General features: G+C 40.4%; 4 protein-coding genes across 12 annotated transcripts in view; 2 read left to right on the forward strand and 2 right to left on the reverse strand.

The window, feature by feature from the left end:
• The window catches only part of TBC1D23 (TBC1 domain family member 23), a 31338-nt gene extending 25219 nt beyond the window's left edge, over positions 1–6119 (reverse strand). For all 3 annotated transcript variants that reach the window (XM_068695891.1, XM_068695883.1, XM_068695898.1), the window contains exon 1: positions 5988–6119. In XM_068695891.1, coding sequence (XP_068551992.1) covers positions 5988–6025 — 38 coding nt within the window. In that variant the 5' untranslated portion in view covers positions 6026–6119. The remainder of the gene's footprint in view (positions 1–5987) is intronic.
• Positions 1–23049, forward strand: part of TOMM70 (translocase of outer mitochondrial membrane 70) — a 286607-nt gene that overhangs the window by 63158 nt on the left and 200400 nt on the right. The gene's annotated exons all lie outside the window — the stretch shown is intronic.
• Positions 6024–23049, forward strand: part of CMSS1 (cms1 ribosomal small subunit homolog) — a 231255-nt gene continuing 214229 nt past the window's right edge. The window contains exon 1 of one of the 2 annotated variants that reach the window (XM_068695930.1): positions 6024–6298. In XM_068695930.1, the coding sequence (XP_068552031.1) occupies positions 6024–6298 (275 nt within the window). The remainder of the gene's footprint in view (positions 6299–23049) is intronic. The other variant, XM_068695957.1, reaches the window with a different exon arrangement.
• The window catches only part of FILIP1L (filamin A interacting protein 1 like), an 81414-nt gene continuing 66209 nt past the window's right edge, over positions 7845–23049 (reverse strand). For 2 of the 4 annotated variants that reach the window (XM_068695822.1, XM_068695848.1), the window contains 2 exons: positions 11473–11657; positions 7845–10194 (listed from right to left, as the gene is read on the reverse strand). In XM_068695822.1, coding sequence (XP_068551923.1) covers positions 10104–10194; positions 11473–11657 — 276 coding nt within the window. In that variant the 3' untranslated portion in view covers positions 7845–10103. Of the gene's footprint in view, positions 10195–11472; positions 11658–11790; positions 22685–23049 lie in introns of those variants that run through there. The other 2 variants (XM_068695830.1, XM_068695840.1) reach the window with 2 other exon arrangements.

The following is a 23049-nucleotide window of genomic DNA, read 5'->3' on the forward strand; positions in this document are numbered from 1 at the left end:
TTTTAAGTGTGAATGTGTGCATAAGACTGAAATAAAACATATACAAGCAACAGTGTAAAAAGTAGAGAAATACACAAATTCACAAGACAGTCAAGGAGTAATGATACTTTAGGTGCTGTAGTAAGACAGCAGATGTTACTATGCATTACAGATAAGAAGGTATACATTCAGAAATTGCTACTTTACAATCTGATAGCTTCTGCATACTGTTCCATGCTGTCAGTAATGAGAGAACCACAGCTGTTGATTTGAGGAATTTCAGTATGATGGAGCAGAGCAGTGTCAAAACACCGGGTTCACTGGAAAAATAGCAACGGCAGAGATATATAGGTCCCTTAGGCAGAACTTCTCCCTTACTGTGTATCTTAACTGCTCTCTGTTAGCTCTGACACATGCCTTAAGAATGACGCTGTGTCATACACCTGAGGAATCGAACACACCCAGGAGGTTAAGAGCCACAGCAAAACACAGAACAGGACTGCTTATTCAGGACAGATAGTCAAGTATAAAGACTCATTCCCTGTGAACAACATGTCTTTATACACGTGGCAGAACATTGTGAAGCGTTATCAGTGCAACTCTCCATTACCCCAGGTGCTCTGTACTGCGTAGCCAATTCCAAATACCCACAGAAAAAGCTCAGTCTCCTTCTTTAATTTGCATATAACCACAACAAACTGAGATTCCTTGCTATAAATCTTCTTGAGTTCGGTCTCTTGAAAGCTCAACACACAAAATTCTAATTTTCTAAGTACCACCCTTTTTGATAAGCAGATTAAACCCTCAATCCTAAAAGAACATACGCATATACTTGACAACAACCAACCAGCCAGCATCACTTAAGACTTCTCAAAGTATCTATAAGGTTAAAGAGTAAACAGTTTCCTTCCAGTTATCAGCCAGTTTCTTTTCCAGCACTTTAAACCAGATTTCCAATATACACTGGGGTACAACTAACAGTCCATTTTCTTCAAGTAATTTTTACTAATTCGGTTGAAAGAAAAAAGTTTACAAAAGAAGTTTACAAAAAGACTGACTTGCCTAATTTTCTATTTTAGTTTTCAAAATAAAATCCCAAAGCCAAATTATTATAGAACTATAGAATGCACAGGAAAACAGCCGATTCCCGATACAGAAACCAGGGGTAAAAATACACAAGCACACTTGCACATCCATCTGCCTGATGGTGTATGTAACAATTAGCACTGGAAAAATTAAATAACCAGATCAGTTCATCCTTAATACAAATCAAGGATTTCCAGGACATTTACACAAAAAGACTTAGCATTCTGCAGAACCTGATGAACTCTGGGATGTTCTAACATCAAGATTACCTTCAACACACTATCTGCAAATGCGTGCTTCCTCTAGTTGCTTGATAATACTTTATCATTTGCAAAGTCTTCATAAGTATTGCCATTAGCAATACCCTGTGACTTTACTATTTCATGTTAAAAAGCAAGAAACTCATATGCTCATCTCTCACATTAAGGTGTTTTATTAACATTGAGCTAAATGAAGCAACAGCAGGAAAAAAAAAAAAAAAGTATCATTCTATCATGATTCAATTAGCTATTCTTTTTCGTTGTCAACTCCCAAGACTGTTCAGAGGCTATGAGGAATACTCTTCTAATAAAAATTCTATTCAGGCTATCTGGCAAAGTATTGTGAAAATGATTTTGATACTTTAACACATGTCCACCGGCTGTGTTTTAGCTTATTTCACTCAGTGTTGTGCTATAAATGTTCCAGCAAACTGCTGGCAGTCTGGATCCTTCTCTTTAATGAATACCAGCTACGAAGCTTTCTGTTTACACAGACAAAAACTTCCTACAGTTACTCTGGAAAGAATGTAGTACTTCTCTTTATAGGCAAACTCTCCCCAACCCGAATGTCCTAACTTTATGCTCTACCATGGCTCCACTGCCACGTTCCTAGAAGCTATTCAAGCTTTGGTTAAGATGCGTGCAATCCCAGCCTGCACCTCAGCTGTGGCCTGAAAGATATAATTCTCTCAAGACATGTTACTTCAAATGCTGTAACTCACAATATTGCTAGTAGTATGTCTGGAGTAAATTTCCATACTACAGAAGGATCTCTGAAATTCAAGCCAGTGGTCAGCAACCTTAACAAATATTCAGAAGTGTGTGGGTTTTTTTTTGTTTGTTTGTTTGTTTTTGTTTTTAGTTAAAGCATTTATGATGTGAGAGAGAGAGTCAGAGGCAACAAAAATTGATCAACTGCTAGGTCTTCAGTTTCAGCCTTTTTTTTTTTTTTTTTTAAGTATTGTTTACTTCATTTATATACAACCATGAAGTGCTTGGTAATAACCACTTACAAATACTAATGAAGGGATTAAATAATTGTGGGGGTGTGAATAGCAGGGAAAAGACAGTAGGAATTTCAAGAAACCACAAATACACAGAAAAAAAATACAGTATTAAGAAATCTATAATCATTCAGTAGGTGACAATGCTTGAAATGTGCCTGCTAAAGTCCATTACTTCTATGCTTGGGGTTTACGTGGAAAGGGTTTGGTACTGGGGGGCTGCAGGGGTGGCCTCTGTGAGCAGAGCCCAGCAGCTACCCCACATCAGATCAGAGCCAGCTCCAGCCAGCTCCAAAAGGGACCTGCTGCTGGCCAGAGTGACACTTGTTGGGCCTCTGAGAGAGCACAGTTAAGGAAGGGAAAGAAGGGAAAGAACTGCTGGGCAACAGCAGCTGGGAGAGGGGTGAGAACCCGCCCTGTGGCCCCCCAGGTGAGCGCAGCAGGAAGGCAGGAGGTGCTCCAGGCAGGCAGCAGCAGTTCCCCTGTGACCTGTGGAGAGGCCCCTGGTGGAGCAGGCTGTCCCCCTGTGTTGTCGACGGACCCCTGCAGCCCACAGGTCCCACATGGAGCAGATCTCCACACTGCAGCCCGTGGAGAGGAGCCCACACAGAAGCAGAGGGTCTGGGGGGAGCTGCCACCCGTGGGGGACCCGTGCTGGAGCAGTTTGCTCCTGGGGGATGGACCCTGTGGTACAGAGCTGTGTGGGAGCAGTGCTTGAAGAGCTGCTGCCCTTAGGATCAGTTTGGGAAGGACGGCATCCCATGGGAGGGACCCCGCGTGGAGCAGGAGCAGGGAGTGACCGTGAGGAAGCGGCAGAGATGAAGCATTAGGAAGTGACCACAGCCCGCATTCCCCGTTCCTCTCTGCTGCTTGGGGGAAAAATGTAGGAGAGGGTGAATGGGGAATAAAGTGTTTTTAGTTTGCTTTTAGATTCTCACTGTTCTAACGTGCTGGTCATAGGCAATAAATTATATTAATCTCTCCACATTGAGTCCATTTTGCCTGTGACAGTAATTGGTGAGCCATTTCTCTGTCATTATGTCAACCCCTGAGCCCTTTTCCATCATATTTTCTCCTTCTCTTTGAGGAGAGGGAGTAAGAAAGTGGTTGTGGAAATACAGATCCCTTTGATGTGTTTCTTCCAAGTCAAAACGCATTTTTGGAAGAAAATACTTCAAAAGCTTGTGATGGGCACACTTCTAATAATAATTTATTATTATCACAACACAACGTGTGCTTTCTACATGTACCAAATTCATCACCTAGAATGAACTTATCACACCAGAATAAGATGATAGTCTTTTTTCCATATATGCTGAACATACTACCATGCACCTGCCATTAGAGATATTACTGATGGGACTAAAAGAAGGTTAAAACCGCTTCCCATATACAGACCATTCATTAGATGCCTTGACACTTGAAAATATTCTTTGACTATTCACTCCCACATTCTGCAGGTCACAGGCTCACTGTAGCTGCTAGTGACACACTATCTAGTAGGCCACCGCCGTTTCCAGTGTAAGCAGTAGTATTTAGGCATGCATTTGCTAAACATCGTCACACATCAATCCTGTTTTCCTTAAATCAGAAGCAAGGCTACTATTGGATGAACTTTTACAGAATTTGATTATTTAATTTTTTTTAAGTGATGCCATCTTGCCAGGAGGACCATCATAAACTTCAGTTTCTATAAACCCGTTGTGTCCTAGAATATCAAACACATTCAGCGTGCAAGTTTGCCTGCTATGAATATCAAAAATACACGGAAAGAGAAAGACAGGCACACATATAGCAATGCTGTTGTCACAACTACAGGGACTGACTGCAGATATCAATGTCAGTAGCAAAGTGGATGAATTTATTCTAATGCTTTTTTCCCCCTCAGAAATACATTTCCTATAACCTAGTTACTTTGATTCCTACATTTTGTTTATGGTCCTCTTTACTGGAAAGAAAGCCTCAACAAGAGCTATATTGAATTGAAAGTAATAAAGACTGCTCTCTATTGATAACAGCCTTCCAGCATCAAATACAATACTGCCAGGAATTAACTAAAATTAATTTTGAGAACATGCTAAATAGCTAAAAAGAAGTACTTAACAAGCAAGGTCTGACAGACTTTTCTCATTTTTAAATCAAAACTGTTGCTATCAAACTTCTTGCGCTCACTAATGAAAGCCGACAATGACATCTTTCAATAACTACACAAAAAGGTTTTCTTTCAGTTGCATTGCGTAGTGGCAAATTTCTGGTTTCTGTCCAGGAAAACAAAACAGTCAGTATGAGTGTTTAACTCATCATTAGTTTGTATCCGCCCTCCTCTCCCAAATTACTAAAACCAGTATTGCATGTCAAGGTGACACAGGAAGAAGAAGGGTGTTTTATGCCAATAAACATGTCCAGATTCAAGGTGCTGTCACAGTCTCTGAAGACAGGATTACATCTGCCCTGGAATCCCTCTAAGAAACTGAATATAGGGCAAGGAATCAGAGCTGCCCTTTTGGTCTCAAGAGTTCAGGTGGATATACACATCGTTTTATGTTGCAGTTGTTTTCTTTTTTAACATGAAATGTTAGTGCAGAACACTATATACTTCGATGCTATGATAACATAGCAATTTACATGCAAAAAAAAAAAGCATCAAAATGATTAATGTTATACTTTAAAAAACAATCTCTGTTCCAGTGGCACCCAGCCATACATACACAAGACAGCAGTTTAAATCAATCAATAAAAAATCACTTAAGCTGGCTTTTAAAGAATAAGCAGAAACAAGAAGCCCTGTGAAGTTTCTAAACAAGCAATAAGGAATACAACTGTGCAGTTTATTCAGCAGATACAGCTCCAATAACAAGATTTGTGCTGGCATCCTGAAGTAGCCTTTAAGTGCGAACCGCTGGAACAGTTTCTGTGAGTTCTTAGAACATCTTTTATTTTCCTATTTTTAATGAATGCCTTGGAGTTTGCCTTTATGAGCAGGATCCCCGAGAGCTGCGTTTGCAGAACCAGCACAGACAAAGCGCAGATACCAGCTACATCTGCACGCACATCATCGCGTGGTTTTTCCCCACAGTGAGACAACACAGCACAGAGAAGGCTGTGCATGCTGAGCACAAAACTTTGAATCCTCCACGTAACAGCGCAGAAACAAAAGCATCAGTTTGGACGCAGCCGCAAGCAGCAGGTCCGTAACGAAGCACTGGAGAAGCGCCTATGCGGAGGGGACAAAGAGCAAGGCAGGGACACGGAACCACCGAAGGAACCCGCACGCAATGCAGGAATAATGCAGGAATGCAAGCAGCGGGGACACACAGGAGTGCAGATGCCGGGCTTAAACCGACACTGGGTGAAATGCTGAAACTGGGTCCTGGGCACTCCCCGTCAGCCCACCCTGCGCCCCGGCGGGGCAGGGGCCGGGATCCCCCCACCGGCAGCCCGGCCCGGCCCAGCCCAGCCCAGCCCCGCAGCCCCCTGCCCACGCCCGGGGGGGCCTCCCCCTCGGTCCGACGGCCTCGCTTCCTCTGCGGCCCCGCCAAGCCGGTGGAGCCAGCCGGGCCGAGCCCCCCGGTGCGGGGCAGGGCGGGCGCGGCGCCGTTTGGCCGTGCCCGGAGCGGGCGGAGGGCCGGGAGCTGCTCCCCCCCCCACCCCAACTCACCAGCAGCCCGGCGGCGGCGCCTCTTCCCCTTCCGCCATGGTGCCGTGCCGTGCCGTGCCGTGCCGCCCCGCGCGGCCGTACAGCGCCCGGCTGCCCCTCCCGCTGTCGCCAAGTGAGGCCGCCGGCTGTAAAGCGCGGAAACCGGGCAAAGCTCTTCTCCCCCCCCCGCTAGGGGAGCGGCGCAGGCGCGAGCGCGCTCCCGCGTGGCGGTGCCGCCGTCATCTTCATCACCTTCATCCTCATCATCCTCAGCGCCATGGGGGACGCGCTGGACGAGCCGTGGTGGGAGGCCGGGGCCCGCAGCAGCCCAGGTACGCCGCGGCAGGGTTAGGGCAGCCCCCTGCCCGCGCCCCCCGCCTCGCCCCGCTTTCCCCCTCTCGCTGATTTGTTTTTATTTATGTTTTTATTTTTATGTTCCCGTCCTGTTCCCTGCTTGCTGCCCGCGGGGGTTTGCTGGTGACCTGCCCGAGCTCCGGCCCGTCAGAGCCGGGGCCGTCAGGGGGAGAAACGGCAACGCCAAGCATGAGCATTTGAGAAACTGCAGGAATTCACCCCAAAAAGTGGGTTTAAACGGGCTTACAGCACGCCAGCCTGTGCAGGGAGCTGCTTGCTGCAGGAGCCTCGTGCTGTGGGTTAGCAGGCTAGCAGTGCCCTGCGAATACTTAGCCTCTAAACTGGGTTTTATTCCAAACGGAGCGTGTTTGATATCACTTGACATGTGCTGGTACACGTAAGGGAGGTTAGTTGTGGTTCTGAAAGGCTTTGGAAGTAGTAAACCTGTAGTAGAGCCTGTGGTGGGAAAATACCTGTGGTACTTGAGGAGAGAGCATCACCCACATGCTGGCTGGGGCATCTCCTATTCCCCTTGCCGTGTCATACAGCAAAAGGGCACTCATTTTCTCTAGTGATTTGTCTTTGGAGTATGCTATTTGGGCTGATTTGTCTCTTTTCTTGATGATAAATATCTGTCTCTTACACCTGCCGTCTTAAATCAGTGGATCTTAAGGTGCTTTACAGAAAAGATATACAATACCCAAGTTCACTTTTTTCATTGCATTCATAATGTGGAGATGTACATGTATTGTGGAAATCTAGGTAGGTCTAGGCAACTAAGAATTATTATAAGAATATTAGTAGGAGTTGGGAGATATCTGTAGCTCTGGATAGACTCTAGGTGCTAAACCTTCCAGCGTTTAGATTTCCTAGGTCGCCAACTTCCTGTGAAAAGGTACTTCGAGTATATTTTAAGAGAAATAATGTGTATGTGTATATATATAATAAAGAGGGGTCATAAGCCTCTTGAGGCTCCTGAGCATTCCGTTTTTAGTCTTAGTCTCATGTACGTTCCTGTTCCCATGGTAAATGCTGTAAGGGATTTAGGAGTCTGGAACAGAAAAGCTCCCAAAGAGCCTATCTGATCATTCAGATAACCAGAGGTTAACTTTGTGGTGGCTGGTAAACTGGTATTTTTTATTATTATTTATTGTTGACAGCTTTCTTTTAGAAACTTGATACAAATCAGAAATACTTTTACTCACTTGAATGATGAACTTTTGACATGATGGGTAAAGCATCAGACTTTGAGATGAGACTGTGAATCCCAACTTTTACACGTATATACAACTCCTCAAGACTTTTGCAATTGCATTTTTGAGCCACTAAAATAATTCAGGTGAGGAAACACCTAGAGTTGTCTAAGCCAGCTTTTAGTGGTCTATGTTGTTTACTCCAAGAACATTCTGTGGATGCTTTACTACTTGTGATTGTGGGAGAATGTTGTGCAAACCATGTATATATGTGTACGCTGCCGTCCAGATCCCACCCTGCTGTATTAAGTCGACACAAGTCATCAGCAAATTAAGAAGAACATCTGTTATTTTTATTGTGTTACTGCTCCTCACGTACAACAGATGTAAAATCAAGTGTTCATTTGAACTGCATCTTTTGGACAGGGTTTACAAAGTCCACTGTAAGCAGAAATACAAGAATATAACTTTCCATTAGTGCTTTTGACAGATTTGATCATGTTTATTTCTGTAAAATATGAAATTAGTTTAAAAAAACTCTCCGCCTTTGACCTATTTTAAAAAGTATCTCTGCCACAATGGTAGGTAGAAACAGAAGAATTTGAAATGTATACTTGAAATACTGACCTTTTGCCAAGTCCCTTAAGACTAGCCCTAGAATAAAACCTGACCAATGGAATATTCATCCGAATAACCTATTCCTCATAAGTGTCTTTGATTTTAGTGACTTGTACTTAGAAGATGTTGCTTGAAAGATGAAGTGTATGGAAAGTGTTCAAAGTTGCTTAAAGGGGAGGAAAATATGAGATACATATCCTAGTATATGGATATAAAAGTAATTCCTAATCTGCTTTTGTCCACATCATTAGAAATCATTAGTTTAGAGTCTGTAATAAAAATTGAAGGTAGTTACTCTCACTTTTGAGACATGAATGTTTACCATTACCATGCTGCAGGTAGTTTATGGATGATTGAGTAAAAAACAAAAACAAACAAACAAAAAACCTGAAGGGATTATCCGTCTATTTACCTTGCCACATGACACAAACCAACTTGCCAAATAACTCCTTCAGCAAACCTTTTGCTTTGAGAGATATGGAGAGGGTGGTTAGGGATTATTGTCTGTTTATTAGTTTTGTTTAGTGTTGTGCATGTCCCAGGTCATGTAAATGCAGGGTTTCCTTCACTCACTTTGACCAGTTTATGCCACAACTACATCCATTACTGAATGTTATTTTTGTATTGCGTTCAGAACTGTACGGGAGAGGTTAAGGAATACTCGGGACTTTGTTTAGTCCTGGTGGAGGACGCTAGCTGTTTCCTTTTCTCTCCATGAACAGAAAGAGCCCTCTTCACAGCGCTATAAACGTCCTTGTCTTGCCTGTAACCAGTGTGCCAAATCTCCCAAGTCGTTTGCGGGACAGACGTCTGTTGTCCAGAAGTTCTTCCAGTTACCTCTGTCTCTGACCACTCCTTGTCTTTCATTCTCCCATGTGTTATTGCCTCCCTTAATCCCATAAGAGTATAGTATCCACTTGTCAGGTTTTTTATGTCCTTAAGAGCCTGTGTGGGTTGTATCCCTTTTACGTAGAAATGAATTGTGTCATCCCAAGACAGAGCAAAAGATGGGGAAGCTATTTTATGTCAGCAGTACAAATAGGTGAGAAGTACAGCATGGTGCTATGGATGAGGAACTGACAGCACTTGAGGGGTCCTTCTGTGCTCTAAAGCAAAGGCTGCTATTGCAGGATTTAATTTCTTGTGCCAGAAGTTTTTATTTTCTTTCAGTAGACGGGCAGTAAAGGCTGCCATTGATAAACAGCATCAATTTGTAATGTGGGATTTGCAGCTACTGAGGAGCAGACTGATCATTGTAGCACATTCGGTGAGAGTTTTGTGGGCTTGATTTGGAGCTGAGATCTGTTGGCGGATCTGCGTGTGGGGAGTTTTGTGTCTTTCCTTTGGCTCATCCATGAGTTGCTGTCCCTTCAGACGAATGCTGTTCTCGTGCAGAAGCTCCTTCTCGTATCTCTCTGGTAAGTGTGCCAAGTTGACACCTGCTTTTTCAACACTGTTTTGCTTCTTCACACATACACACACTTGTCCTGCAACTTGCAGAGCACCTAATAGGGTGTTTCTGTGAACTTTATGTGGATCTGAGCATATGTCACGCGTAGCCTCAGAACTTTATCGCTACCTCCAGCTTTAGTGAATTACATTTGAAGGCTTCTCGATGAGTCTTTTTTCAATTTCTGCTCTTTGCCACAAATGGGTCTCGTAGGGCACATGCTGAAATAACTTTTCAGTAGACTGATCTTTTTAAGCCTTCCCTTTCTTAAGTACCCATGGAGAATTTCTTGTGGAGCTGTTGAGGGAGGCATGGGTTTCTGTTGTGGGTTTGTAAAAATAGTCACGCAGGAGTGCTAATGTGGTGTACTGTCTCAGTGGCTAAGTAAAACTTTTAGCTGTGAAATAAAAGGGAGAGAAATTGGATAACTGAATGCATCAAAATCTCTCTTTGCTTCAGCAAAACAGTCCCAATTCTGTCTGTGGTGCTGTGATCACTACCAGCTTTGGCTTTATTTAGGAATTAGGATTTGGCAGTTCTTAAAGAAAGACCTATGTGAAAGGAGCTTTCCCACAAATTATCAGTTGAGCCATTTAGACTGTTGGAATGCACTCTGTTAGGGGAAGAAGAATGAGGGAGACATTAATACCAGGGAAATAAATTAATTTTTATGTTCTAAAACAGTAACTCATGTTAGTTGGTATTACAGAATTCCTTGGGGGAGTTACTTACAATGATAGTATCTTGTTAGTTTTTTACTTTATAAAATGGAACAGTCAGGGATTTTCTTGTTAGAGCAACAATTGCTATTTTACACAGAATTGAAAACGACAAACCTGGAGCCTCTTCTGATGTTTTGATTTTTTTTTTTTTGTTTTATGTGTGTGTGCATTGGCTGAAAGGAAACTTGAGTGATTTTTTAAGTCCTTTAAAGAAGGTATACTTTAAGAAAAAAGGAAAATGCTAACTTATTTCATGGGTGATCTAATCCTACTTGTGCAAAGAATTAGTTGGTTGAAAAAAGCTTCATAAAGTTATGACTGCTGCTATTTATTTCATGTCATTGTGAGCAGTTGTAAGGGAGGGCAAAATTGTGGAAGGCTGCAGAAACAGAATTGCACTTCTTTCAAGTTAAAACGTATTGTTTACACTTGACACAAATTTTGATCAGTTCCAACAAATACAGTTTAAGTGAACTGAAATCTAAATACTGTAGTCCAAACAAAAGGGTAAAAGATAATATTGCTAATACAAACAACATCCACCTCGATTCTTGTATCTGTTTTTGAAAGGTAACATGTGCGTGAATGCAGGTGGGGCTAATCATACTAATTAACTCATCGAGGAGATGATTATTCACCTTCAAGTCATATGTCTAAAGTGATGCCTGGCACAGCAAGGAGCTCTTTATTTCTTGAACTTAAATGCAATTTAAAAGAGTAGATTTTTGTCCATCCCTCCCTTCATTCTGTCTTTACTAGCTAACATAAAATACCCATACTAAAACACTTTTTTAAAACAGCCCCTTCTTCATCCCTGCTTCATTTAGTTTATTGTATACTTGTACAAATATACGGAGACAACATTAATACTGCTATTTATAGAATATGGCAAAACCAAATTTATAATAGAAACTTATTTTCAGCTCATTTGCTTTCCCACTGTGAGGGAGAAATTGCAGAATGACACCAGAAAAACGAGAGCAGAGCTTGGTCCCTGCAGACAAGCTCTCAGCTTTGGTTTGTAAGAATTTGTCTCTCTGTTGGTGTCCTGTGGTTGGTGCCCATTAATGTGCTGACTGTGGATGATTTCCCCCGATGGAAGTAACTGCTATTGAGGTTCAGATTTTCTTTGATCTATGACAGTAAAATGGATTTAAGCGATTATTTACCTTCTCCCTCCACTTTGAAGGCAGGTTTTAGACACAGTCCTTACAATATGTAGCTTTCCAGAACTGCTGTCTTGGAGCGGTTTGTTGAGATGTCCAGTGGGAATTTTGACAGGTAGTTTAGTTGTGCTCGTAGGCTTTGGTTTGGGGATCCGAGTTGGAATTGATTGACGGAATGCATCAGTAATCTTGAAATAAACCAAGAAAATAGTCATGTTAGGGATGAGAGGCTGGCTGTATACTTAGCTCTTCACTGTTCTTTTCCACTTCATGTAAACAAACACTTACACATACCTTTTATAGTTAAACAACAGAGTAAAAGAAGTTCACTGATGATTTAATAAAAAAATAAAATGCAAATGTTGCTCAAATGAGGACAGTGGGAAACAACATAGAAACTTTGGTCAGTTAAGTATGAATGAGAATGAGCTGGACAAAAACAAGTTTTGAGAAACAGCTTCTAGTGGCCAACAATGCCTGTCTGGAATAAATCAATAAATATTTAAATTTATCAGACTTCAAAAGTCTATGATTTGGCTGTAGACAACTGAATTTCTGGAAGCAATAAAGTAGGAGTGGAAAAGCTGATGTGAAATTTTTGTGTGTTCAGTATGGAGGACTTGGGGAAAATTGTGCACATTAAATTGTTAAATTGTTTGGATGGACTGTGACCTGATGTAACTCGGGAGCAATTCACAGGCATAGTTTGGGAGTTAGCCCAGAGGAGGGTTAATTCAGAGTAGGTGGTTTGCAGCTGGTTCACCTGTTCTGGAGCCTCAGGGAGTTTCTTACGGTTTGAGTTGACTGTGTCTGAAGGATGGGCATAGATGCTTTTACCTTACTGTTATGGACATGGCTGTGTTATATTATGTGTTGTTGTTGTTGTGTTTTTTGTTTGTTTGTTTGTTTAAATGATAGTGGTCACTTAACAAAAGAATCTTGGGATAACAAAGTTTCTATGGAAAAAGTAGGAAAGTTGTTATGTTTAAAAAAGTGGCAAATGGATAGAAGGCAAAGTCTACAATCAGTTTCAACAGCTGGTGGTGATAATATTTGAACGTGATAGAAACCCATGGTATTTAACTTTCCCTATATGCAATTTATGAATATGTTAGTACTGAGTTAATGATACTTGCATAGGGTATAAAAGGGAGGGTGTTAGAACAAAGATTATGGTAATTTCTGCTACTGAATAGCAAGGTGATAAACTGTATGCCAATTCAATGTTAACAAGTGCAAAATAATGTATGGGGAAAGCTAGTTTGCATACTAAACTACATATAGTATATTTATTATATGTAAATATATTTATCGTCACTTAGAAAACAGGTCCTGGAGTCACTGTAAATGGTCCTAAGTATTCAGCAACTGGCAGTTGTCAATCAGTTAATATGCACGTTTGGAGTTATTTTGAGAAGCATAGAAGAAAACATAAAAATATAACTTCCTGGTGTGTAAATCTGAATCATACCTATGTGGTTTTGCAGAATTTTGTCTGAACATCTCTCAGAATTGGGTATAACAGAACACAGGGAAAGCTGGCAAAGATGGTCAGTTATGGAATGGCTTCTGCATATGCAGTGACAATATATGCTGATGCTTTTCAGTTTGGAAAATAGGTTGTGGAGACGAAAAGCAAAAAGGAAAAGCTTGCGTTATTCCTAGTCCATTGACGGACTCTTTTTATGATGTACTTGAGAAGGCATACACTGAAGATACCAAAAGACAAGTACAAGATCAGTAAAAGGAAGCGTTCTCCCCTGTTAATGCTCTAACACTCATTGGGACAGGCAGGCAAGGTGATGGTGTAAATTGCTTTGGAGAGATTTCAGCCTGATTCAGGGAGTCCATCAAGGGCTGCTAAACATAAAGGACTGGTGATGGTTTCAGCTGAGGAGGGACCCAAGTTGTAGACTGCTAGAAACTGGGCATGTTACTCTGCTCACCTGTACTTCAGCTTATTTTGTAAACAGCTATAAGATGCATAGATCCTGGGTCTGGCGGTGTGTTGCTCGTTTCATATTTTAATTTTTGGAATTAGAAAGTATCAATTGTAGCTTTTGTTTATACACTGAGAAATGAAGGTGGCCTTGATAATGGAAAGGAAAAAGATGCGTTTTTTCTTTGCTTTGTGGTTCTTGAAAGATTTTACCTCTAGGTGGCAGCAAAGTTTGTGGGTTTTGTGATGCATCACTGTTTTCACTAGAACTGAACTAAAACTTATGATTAAATGCTGAATTAAAAAAAATAGCGTGCATTTTTAAGATAATCTTGGATTTTATCACTCAGATTGTTAGTGCGCAAGGAAAAAAAACTCTAAACCAACAGAACTCATTTTACTTAAATTCTCAAAGAAACTGCAAAGGAAAAAGGGGTGGGTGTTGGAGAGGATAATTGTGTTACTGCTGTATGACTATCCTTGAGCACTGACTTGAGTTTTCCTTCTGGCTATGTGGCATTTTTTGGTAGATGAGGCACAGTATTGAGAATAGAATATTTGGATGTACTATTTCTGGAGGTGCTACTATTTGCTATGAATTTAGAAAATACATAGAATGTGTCTGTCTCAGATTCCTAACCATAAAAAGAATCGAACTACCCATTATTTGCAAAAACATATTGCAATGAATAGATGAAAAGTATTAATATATAGTCTTGCATGCTTGAGTGCGATTGTGTTGCGCTAAGTCAGCGTCAGTGTTGTCTCTTCTGTTTTTTTTTTTTTTTTTTTTTTTTTTGTTTGTTTGTTTTTTTTGAGAAGTGCTCCTTTCTAGAGATTCAATATGGTACAAAGCAGTTGGAGGATTCTACCTGTATTTGGTTGAGTTGTGTTGTTAGTTCTTGAAAAAAGTATTTGTAGGCTGAGATTTTTATAGATCTTGTGCATCTAACTGGTTTCCAGACTCTGAAGTCCTCTGAAAACAGTAGGAAAATGGTGAAAATACCCCTGTGCTCTGGCCTTTGGTTTGTGCCAGTTTCTAGTTCGTTAAAACCATCATTTACAACATGGCCTTCAGAGCAGTCAGATTTCATTTCAACCAGAAGTTTTAGATGATTCAAAGTGATGCTCTGTTTTGCAGTCATCACTGACAGCACCGAATGCATCTAAATTATTACTGCTTAGTGCTCAATGTTGCATGGGAACTGATCACTTTGTCAGGGTTTGCTTATAGTCCTAATACCTAAGTTGGTGCAATTCCTGGCATCTGTGTTGGTTTTTAGGAAGACCTATGTGGCTAAAAAAACTCTGTAAATATTGGTGGTGTTTTCAATTTGATCTTTCACTATTATCTGTTTGTGGGAAGTCTATCCTCAAATCTCTTCAACCCCTTCTACCAATTCACTTCTCCCTTCAAGATGAATGAATGGTTTTCAGTCTACCTGATTCTTTTTTTGCCACCCACTTGTTTCCTGAATTTGCCAGCTCTGTTCATCATTGGTGTTAAGTTAAAGCTCCTTGAGTTCTCATCTGTAAGCCCTTTTTTTGCTGTCTTTCTAAGTGGCAGAAAGATGTTTATCTTTCAAAAACCAAGCTGAACTGCCGTTTGTGCTCTGGAGAGGCCTTTTGAATTCCCATCGGTGCTCTCAACGCACTCCTAGAAACTAAATGTTTCCCAGGAGCTACCTAGCTGGGATTTTAGCAGTTGTGTGGTTTTCCTTTATGTAATGTGTGTAAACAACAGTTAGGTAAGTATAGGCAAATGATAACAACAACAAAAGCGACAAAAAAAAAACATGCTTTTGAAATGAGCAGGTTATGCAGCATGTCTGTCAAAGTAACAGTGTCATATTAGTTTTAGGTGTTAGATTCAGAAAATACCAAAGTTTTTGTCAGTAATATTTAGAGTTGTAGAACTAAGTAGTTACAGCAATGTTCAAAGAATCAATAAAAATTCAATTTCAAAAGGATCTTTTAACTTCTTCAGTTTTAAATTGACTTCCGAAGTAGATTTAATCACTTGGAGTAGGAACTGGCAGGAGAAATGGCAGTGAGAACTTGTATGTAGCGTGTGTGTTTGTTACTCCATGGTGAATGGCATCAGGTACTTCAGAGACTGGGACAAAGGCTTCGTGGGTGACCGCTGTCATATTCCATGCGCAAGACTGAAAATGCCCTTTCTTAATTTCAGGAAGTCAGCTGTAAAGCTCTAAAATAATACCAATATTCTGTACACGCTTTTCCCCAAGGGCTCAGAGGTAGCTTCTCTGTTACTTATGTGGGCCATCAGGTATTCTGCCACAAGGCAGTGCTTGCTGTCTGGGGAGCAGGCTAAGGCAGGTGTGTGCGCGGGCATCAAGGAGGGAAAATTCATGCTCTTTGGGTAGTTCTAATGCCTTTGGTCCTAATCTTATTTTTCTCTAAAAGTGTGATGCATGCTTTGCCTCCTGTTTGAAATTTTTCTGTTTAAATAGAGGCGAACAGTTCTTCTGTAGGCTTTCTTATTTTTCTGGTGTTGTTGTAGAACTTGATCTAGGAGAAATAACTTTAGATTGGGTTCCTTCTCACTCCTTAAATTTCTAGGTTTTTTTGAGTGGTAGAGAGAATCATTTGCAACGTAAGTGAAACTGGCCAGAGGGTGGTGCTGAAGATCCTCTACACAGAAATCCAAATGTGTACAAAGTGCTTGTTGCCAGACTGTAGTTTGTTCCTAGATAACTGAATGTGGTTGGACTGAAAGCCAGGTCTGCAAGTGAGGATGAGTTACGATTAAGTGGCAAAGCTAAATATTCCCTTTGGTGTCCAAACAAGATGGTTTTCAGCTGGGACTGTTCAGTTGCACAGAGCATTTGAGTATTTCCTTGTCTTTCACTAGGATCTGGCATCTGTCTTCTGGGAATCCAGAGGGGAAATTCTCAGTTGCTCTGTGCTTCCTTTTATGCGACCGGTTTGTGTATGTGACTGTATTCAGATGTGTGAGCAGGATAAGTAAACCTTACACTTACTGATCTTGTTAAGGCCTTAGGCAGGGAATTGTCTGGCTTGGGGCACTGCGTTTTCAGAAATGTACACACTGTTATAAATAGCTGTGCAGAGGGAAAATAATTAGTAATCTGTACAGTGGTAGTACTCATCGAGCTATTAGGTGGGAAAACAATTGGGCTTGTTTAATCTGGAGAAAATAAAACTGGAGAAAGATATGTTAACTGTCTTCTAATATGTGAAAGGCCACTGCAGAGAAAATAGTTCTCCAAATCCAGTGTAGGGATAGGAAACAAACTGGATTTCAATTTCATCAAGGGAAATTTAGTTTTGAAATTTGCAAGATTTGTAACGGCAAGAATGTTTCATCCCTGTTACAGATACTTGGGGTAACAGGGAAACTGTTATCATTGCAGTAGTTTTAGAGCAGGGTAAAACAGGGGAACAGTTCTTCAGACCAAATTACAAAAAGAAAAAGGGACCTCAGGATGTTTTTCAGCCTTTCTAAGCTCAGTTTTCTGCCATTTCTACTATTTTTTTTATATCAGTCCTATCACAGAACTCACGATTTCAATATAAACTACTTGACAGAGAAACCTCTATTAAAATCAGAAATAATTTCCATACATTTGACATGATTTGTGCTCATGTGTCCAAATGTGCCACTGCAATGTTATTCAGCTGAACACCAAGTTCAAATCTACTTTAAGGTAGGGAAAGGAAACAGGGTTGTCAGGGTTAGAGGCAGACTCGGCATTCCTAATTACTGAAATTCTGTCACAGGCCTTGCTTTTCTTAGGACATGTCTTCACGGGGAAATATAATCCCTGAACATAAGGTAGGTGAAAGGTTTATCGTTAATAGATAATTGCAGAGGAAGGTGAGTGGTCGAGAGTCAACTCGTGTAGGACAAAGACTGCCCTGGGACTGATCGTTCAGCACTAGAAGGCAGCTTGCTATTCTGAAATGGACAGTGCCTGTTGCTCTTCGCTTTGCCCCTTGAGAACAGAAGGCACCATATTAGGCACTGTCTCCAAGAAGAAATAGCACATGGCCTTTTGGAAGACTGAGCACTCTACAGTATTGATTCTGCCCAGGAGAGGGCAGTGCCGACACAGAGATGTTTCTGCTGGTGCTTAAAAATTAAGTGTATTTGTACAAGACATTATTTTACAAATATGTGTGAGGTCATCAGTTCTCTCTGCTTAGATCTGTGCTGCCATTTGTGGAGTAAGTCTTGACAGTGGGTCGTATTCTGCACAGACTGGGCAGCTAAGGATAGATGTGTTGATGCATTTCTAAGTATCCACCTTTTCAGGATGTGTGAAAATATACTCATACCTACAGACACCTCTGGACGTGAAGGCACACTCATGCTCTGCATGGAGGAGGTAAAAGAGCCCTGTGCTTTTACCATCAGGGCCTTTTTTCTGTCTGGGAGCAGGCTATTTGCACCTGTGGAGGTCCCATTTAAAGGTGTGTTATTCAGAGTCCTACTTTTAAATATAAATATAAAAATTATATAATTGATAAATACATATAATTTATATGTATGACTGTATTAATTACACATATATAAAAATACTCAACTTTTGTCCTTCCTAGGTTGGGGTTTCTGCAGGATAAAAGCATCACCAATAATGGCTTGAGTATGAGACACTCAAGGATAGGAAGTTGGGGATTTTTGTCATGACTGGAAGTGCCTTGCTCTGCCTTCACATGAGTTAATTAGCTTCTTCCCTGTCTTTTTTTTTTTTTTTTTCCTCTCAGCTGTAAAGTGAGTCATTTCTTGTTAAAGCCCCCAAAGGTTTTTAGTGGGACTGTTCTGTTGAGTGCTTGCACATTTGGAGTGCTTTGTGATGCACGGACAGGCCAGATTGCATCTCTTCAGAGCACAGTGGTAGCACCTCAGGAGATGAGACCAGGGCTTTGGCAGCAACTTCATTATAAAGAGCATTTGTCCCTCGTTGCTTGCCCCTTCAGTTGTGCTGATGTAGCTGTTTGTAAAGCTGTGCTGTGAAATTAATCCCGTTTTATCTTTCGGTTTGTTCATTTCCAATCCAAGTTAGTTTCTCAACCTGCTTCGCAGTGCCCCTGAACAGCAGTGACAGCATAACTGAGCGGGCGGTATCCTGTGGTAGGGGTACGAGTGGGGAAGGAGCTGCTTTTGGCTATCCCTGTGTGAAGGCCCCAGGGAGTGGAGAGTTGCTGATGAAAACAGGTCGTTCCTGCTGTACTCAGAATCTGCTTCCCAAGATTATTTTTGCTTAGTATTCTGGGGAGAATCACATGCAATTGGCAGCTCTGATATTTGAGGCCTACTGGATGGCCACAGAAGGATGGAGCCCTGGGTGATGTGTTAGCAGACAGCATTTGGCTACATCTTGGGCCCACTGACTGCAGGTTTGTGAAAAAAAGTCCCTTATTCATAAATTTTTAAGGTCAGTCTTTTCCCTGAGCAATTTCCCACTTACAGTACTCGGTGTTAATTTTAAAATGCCTTTATACACCCACTCGTGCTGAGCCTGAACCGTAAGATCTTTTTCTCTTCTGTTTCTTGGTTACATAATGTTTTGGTAGTCTTTGCTTAAGCCTGGAGATTAGGCAGTTGTCAGTTTTTGTTTTGCATGTCTCAGGATCTGTTTCCTAGGGACAAAGTCCCTAGGAAAATCGTTACTCCATTTCCATCACCTAACCCTGCAGCATCCTTTCAATCTTAATCAGAAAGTATTGTATAATTCTGTTTCTGATTATTTTTCCTCAGTGTGGGAATCATGCCTTTTTAAGCCTTGCGTGAGATGCTTACGTAGAGATCTTTTCCCTTACAGCCTTGCATTCTGTCCCCAGGCACCATATTCGCATTATTTAATATACTTTGAATTGGGAAAAGTTGCTGACTGCTCCTGTAATCTTTGTCAAATTTATTCATTAATGAGCTACTTGAGGGAGTGTTTCTTTTTTTTTTTTTTTTTAAAAAATGCATGAAGTAGTGCCTCTCAGTTGGTGGATGGGCACTCTGCTCTCAATACCATTATTGGTTCTTACTCTATTCTTTTTTTCTTTTTCTCCTTTCCCTTCCCTTCCCTCAAAATTATAAACATTTCAAAGGAAATATTTAATCACATAAACAGAATAACTCAGAAATGCTGAGCAGTGAACTGTAGGTGCTGCCCTTGCTTGTGTTCTCTGGCTTACTGAGCTAAAACTGAAAAGAGCAAGGAAAGTGGGCTGGTAACTGCTGCTATTTCTTTTATTATCTAACTCTCCCTTTCTGTTCCTGGAGACTTTCCCTTCTCCCCTGGATGTCAAGTTGATTTTTAGATTTGAGGAGAGTTGTTTGCTAAGAATTTTGGGAAAGGAAAGGGTTGATACTATGATCTGCTGAAAACTGTTCTTATGCACTATTTCAAGGTTTAATCCCTCTGATCTCTCTCTCTCTCTCTCTCTCTCTCTCTCTATATATTATTTTTGGTGACCATATTTTGCTTTATTATTTATTTGTATCATTATCATAAGTAAGTACCTGTCATATTTCAGGCCTTGGGGCAAATATTGAAACCAAAAGTGTCTCATCCTCCAAGATTAAAACAGCAATACTTACCACCTGGAATGCTTCCCAGTCCTAGAAAAATTGCCTTACTTGGTTGAAATTTAATATGATTATATGATTATGCTTGATGTTTCTGTTCAGAGTGTTTAAATCAATTTACAGACAGATCATTTAATTTCTCTCCTTACTCTGTTGCTTTCTCTTTACCTGCTAAGGAAGTAGGTGAATATTCCCCCTCAGTAAAACAGAAATCATCTGAAATATGGAGTGGTTTTGAACAGCTTGCATTAAATTTTATATACAAGATTTCAGTCCCTAAGCTATGCTTTCCATTGTTATGATGAAATTACAGCTAACTTATTTCTGTTCAAACAGCTGAGTAAATTTCAGCTCTCAACACCATGCAAGCATATATTTTCCCTCCTGTATGTTTTGAAACAGATCTTGGGAATTTGAATAGGATGAACAGGCTTTATTCTGCAAACCTTATTTTCAGGCAAAATAATAATTTCATTTTTCATCTGTTGAAATCAATGACAAAACCTTTGCTGCGAAGTCAGTGAAGGTCTATAAATAGATTGTTTAATTAGCAGGGGAATGTAAGTATCCCTTCATTAAGGTGTGATTTTCTGGAAACATAGCAAGTTCATTTACAGGTAATGGTGATGCTTCTTATTAAGACATTAGCAGAATGTCTTAATAAATATTCAGAGAGTAGCAGAAGAACTGTCTTGTTTAATAATTAACCTGCAAAGTGGTGTGAACTCTGGCCTAGGCTTTGTATTGAAAACATCTTTTAAACTCTGAATGTCCTTATTCATAATAGCTTGGGAATTGTCCAAAGGACTAAGTGTGCTTGTTGGTATTATGTCCTGATTTGTGCTTATCTTTTACAAGGCATTGTAATAGATGGCCAGGTGGTTAATAATCAACACATTTCTGTACACTTGGAACACAGGTATAAAATGCAATATTTTTTTATACACGATTTTAATGTCCAATAGAAGAAAATGCTAATGTTTCTCAGGGACAATTGTTTATTCTTTAATTTCTAGGAAATCTGACGTCTGTTACTCAGGGCCCAGTTACTCAGTATTACTCTTATAGCATGTCCCTTGAGAGATCTTGGGTATGGATCAATAGAACATGCAGTACAGAGACTGCTTTGAATTGACTGCTTTTGCTTTTTAATTTTGGCTGAGCTTTTCAGTTAATAATGTATAAGCTGAATGTAGTAAATTAACTTGTTCATACAACTGGCACACTCTAAAATTATTGTAATCTTGACTTGCCTGAGTGCTGGGTACTGTCTTCATCAGTAACTTTTGCTGAAATTGGTGGGAGCCAACTTGCAATTTGCTTTGCAGGATAAGACCATTCATTTCTTCTGAACCAGCTCTTAATCAGATCTCACTTTTGCAGTCAGTGAAGATAACGTGAGACAAACCAAGCGGGAAGAACATCTTGCGAAGCCCAATAACCTGATACAGCATCTGCTGAAGCTATGCATGACACCGAGCTAGGCCTGTGTGGTTCCACATTGACTTAAAAATTTCCACTGCTCAGCTGTAGTACGCTTGTTGTATCCAATTCTATCACAAAACCTGTAACTTAATTTTTCTTCCCATTGTTGATTTTACTGAAGTGTGTAGGGGTGGTGGGTTTTGATTTTCAGTAGAAGCTGTTCCTTCTAAAGTCAGCTATTACCTACAGCTGTAATCATTTAGATTCTGGTCTGAAAAAAGTCCCTTTCTTACGTTAAAGCATGTACCAAAGTCCTTTGCTGAATCAATTGCTAGGCTTACTGCAGGCTTACTGCTTTTCTTTTACACTACGTAATGTAAACAAGAATAAAGATATGGGTTTAGTGAATAGGGACTTTATGCTTGCATGCAGACTTCCTTGTTGATAAGGAGGTTCGATTTTTATCCTCCCCCAAAGAGCATGAGATACATAGGCATTTAACTTCTTTAGAATAAGAATCTGACTCTCTGATTTGACTTTTTTTTTTTTTTTTTCATAACAGTGTTTGAAAAAAAGAGATATCCGAAAGTGTTTTTCGGATCTTTTGCCTTGATTTACATTCAGTGGGGAAGTTGGTCCAGCAGTAGCAGCACTTTCTGGGTGGTTAGGATTTTGTGCTTGGCCCGTATGTAATCTGAGGGCAGCAATGTTTATGTTTTTGTCCTTTTCCTAGGCCCTAGTACTGTATTCATTACTGAACTATCTTAACCTGTTTTCTCTGTGCTGTATGGTTCTGCAATTTACCGTAGTCCTAGAGGTCTGAGTGTTTGGAGAGAGGATTTAGTACCACTTCTTAATGGTTCTGTCTTCCTCTGCCTATTATACAGGAAAACGTGGCGTGCCATAGTTTGCTAATCTTGTTTCTTCTTCAGTGTACTTGTCTCGTATATAGCATGTTGGACTGATAGTGAGGAGCTAAGATGAAATTTGAGTGTTATGTGTGAGTCCATTCTGAGCTAATTGTTTAGCAATCTAAGTGTTGCTGTTAATTGTTTAACGATGTACCTAGATGATGGTAGTTTTTCTGCTGTATTGGAAAAAAAAAAAAAAAACATGCCTTGTTTGAGTGGTTTTCTGATGTAGGCATCTGAATCCAGTTCACTTATAAGAAAGGTTTACAGGAGGGTATAAGAAGAGTTGTAACCAAACATAGTGTTAAAAAGGTGGGGAGAAAAAGTGGTTGTTGTGGTCTGGAACATATCATTTATGCACCATAAAATCTGCAATAAGATACAATACATATTATTTTGAGTGTGTGTGTGATGTAACGATAATTATCTGAAATGAGAGGGCTAGGAGGAATTGGGAAATAGCAGGGAAGATAATGAATCAAGTCATATCTGAAGTTAGCAGGCAATATTATGGCTTAATTCAAATTCTACCATACATGCAAAAAAAATACAAACACACACAAAACCAAAAAATGTTCTGCAAGCAATGATAAAAATAATCAATTATTTACTGTTTTTGTAATGTTAAAATATTTTACCAAGGCAAGTTGCAGTCAAAAGTAATGTGAGTTATTTTGAAAATGGAAATACATAAAGATGCATTTATACAAGTGCAAGACTAAATATTTTACATA

This window comes from Anas acuta, chromosome 1, assembly GCF_963932015.1.
Source record: "Anas acuta chromosome 1, bAnaAcu1.1, whole genome shotgun sequence".
Classification (NCBI taxonomy): domain Eukaryota; kingdom Metazoa; phylum Chordata; class Aves; order Anseriformes; family Anatidae; genus Anas; species Anas acuta.